The sequence below is a fragment of the Limulus polyphemus genome, unplaced genomic scaffold (assembly GCF_000517525.1).
Source record: "Limulus polyphemus unplaced genomic scaffold, Limulus_polyphemus-2.1.2 Scaffold11603, whole genome shotgun sequence".
NCBI lineage: Eukaryota > Metazoa > Arthropoda > Merostomata > Xiphosura > Limulidae > Limulus > Limulus polyphemus.
The window spans coordinates 1-2129 of record NW_013677213.1 but is presented as its reverse complement, the minus strand read 5'-3'; the positions used below and the strand labels follow the sequence as shown (position 1 = coordinate 2129).

General features: G+C 32.9%; 1 protein-coding gene across 1 annotated transcript in view; it reads right to left on the bottom strand.

Annotated features, from left to right (window-relative positions):
• Nucleotides 1-2124, bottom strand: part of LOC106476789 (dnaJ homolog subfamily A member 1-like) — a gene marked incomplete at its 5' end in the record, with an annotated part of 11776 nt that extends 9652 nt beyond the window's left edge. The window contains 2 exons of the mRNA XM_013937416.2: nt 466-693; nt 1908-2124. Coding sequence (XP_013792870.1) covers nt 466-693; nt 1908-2124 — 445 coding nt within the window. The remainder of the gene's footprint in view (nt 1-465; nt 694-1907) is intronic.
• Nucleotides 2125-2129: the final 5 nt, after the last annotated feature.

Here is a 2129-nt window from a genome sequence, read left to right as displayed (position 1 = left end):
TGGAAAAGGTAGCCTTCTCGTAGTATCTGGTGTATTGTTATTCACATTAAAGAGTAAAGGTGGTGTGAGCGTTTTGAAGGCCATAGATAGGCCTAAATAAAATATTTTTAATTGTGTACCAGTTTAACGTTGAATATTATTTATGATTTTAAAAACTTTGTTGTTCAAATTACTTTTTTTCCATATTCTTGTTAATTATAATAACATTTATGTAGTAAGTTAAACAATGTTTTTATCAGTATTTTTGTCAATGTGCTTCACGTTAAATGCGTGTAATTAGAAACTTTATATTTTCTTACCTTTTAATGATTCTTTCTGAACCTAGTTCCATTTTAACACACTCTTTACTGTCTGATGAAGGGGGTATATGCCCAAAACTTCACACAAAATAACAGTACAAAACGTTTTCATTCAGAAGTGTCAGTTTGTTCTCCATTATCTTTTATCCAAGTTACCGTTACTTACCTTTATCGATATGAACTTCCAATACTTTTCGTTCTTTTACTACTTTTTTTCCCTGACATCCTTTACATCTATCTTTTGGATTAATGCGTTCTCCGTGTCCTTGACAATCTGGACACATAGTTTGGGTCTGCTGTACCATGCCTGGCCCAAGCTGCTGAATTCGTGTGTACACACCAGATCCTCTACATGTGGGGCACCTCTCCACAGCTCCTTGTTTGCCACCTCGCCCTATTCAATAGAAACAGCAATAACAACATAACTTAAAACACATATGCTTTTATAAAAATTAAATATCACCATTAAGAAATTGAAATGATGCTCAATAAGTATTAAATCTTGAACTAAACAAGTTAAATTTACAAGATAATAATACGCAATCACACTATTTGTAGTATGTATACCCAGCGTCAACTAGGCCTTTCGCTTAATACCAGGGGTTATCATGTTGGCTAGGATAATATAGACATACTAATGGTCTTTTTTTTTTTTATAAGTATCTAATATCACCATTAAGAAATTGAAATGATGCTCAATAAGTATTAAATCTTGAACTAAACAAGTTAAATTTACAAGATATGGATGAATGCAGTTTTTCTACCTTTTAATACAAAACAATATTTAACTTTTTGCACAGGTTCAGGGTTTATGAATTTTCATTTGTGACTTTTGAACCGAACAAATCATTCAGTGCAGTCTCATTCCAGTAGCAGAAGTCAGGTGCAAAAACTTTCAAAAACAAAATGGAAAAACTGAAAAATAAATACTAACGATATTGTTAGGTACACAGGAGGATTTTTAAATGTCATTGAACTATGAAAAAACGAAATTAGGAGTTGGGAAGTACAGATGACTTCACCATATGTGCAAGAAAGGATGGGTGTAGATAGTATTAGGCACTGCAAAGAGAAAGGTATTTGGGATGGATTTATCATCCCTCAGAGCCCCATCTTCAGACAACAGTGTTTATTTGTTAAAGTTTTTTGTGGGAATTTCTTTGTTTGTTTATAGATTCTTAATTAACTGGTACTGTCACTTTGTATTAAAAACAGAATAAATGAAAACTAAACACTGTCAAAGACTAGTTCTTTTATAAGAGAACATTCTGAAACCAAACATTGAAAACACCAGTAAGAAAATAAAAGAAATGCAAAGACTGTTACAGAATTTGTTTCAAAAGTCTAATATCTGCTACAATAATACTTATTACATTATAATGTGTATTTTAAATAAGTAAACCTTTGGAAAAACATTTCTTGTAACTTTTACATAATAGTTTGGCCAAAATAGATTACACTAATCCCCCCCCCCCTCCAATACAAACTTTTATATCTAGGATAACAGGAACTACAGTGTAGTTACTCTGGGTGACAGTGTCTTATAAAACACTCCATTGTCACACTACATGTATGTAATGTCACTTGTAAAAACTGATAAAGACCCACCTGCACATTTTTCACAAATCACTTTTTTCTGCAATGCCAACTTCCTAACGGATCCATTGTAAAGCTCCTCAAGGGTTACTCTTAATTGATGAACAACATCTTTACCACGTCGTTCTCTCCTTCGTCCACCACCACTACCCATTCCAAAGAACATGTCAAAAATATCCATAGGTGAAGAAAAACCGTGACCATTTCCACCTCCTTCTTTAATAGCATCTTCTC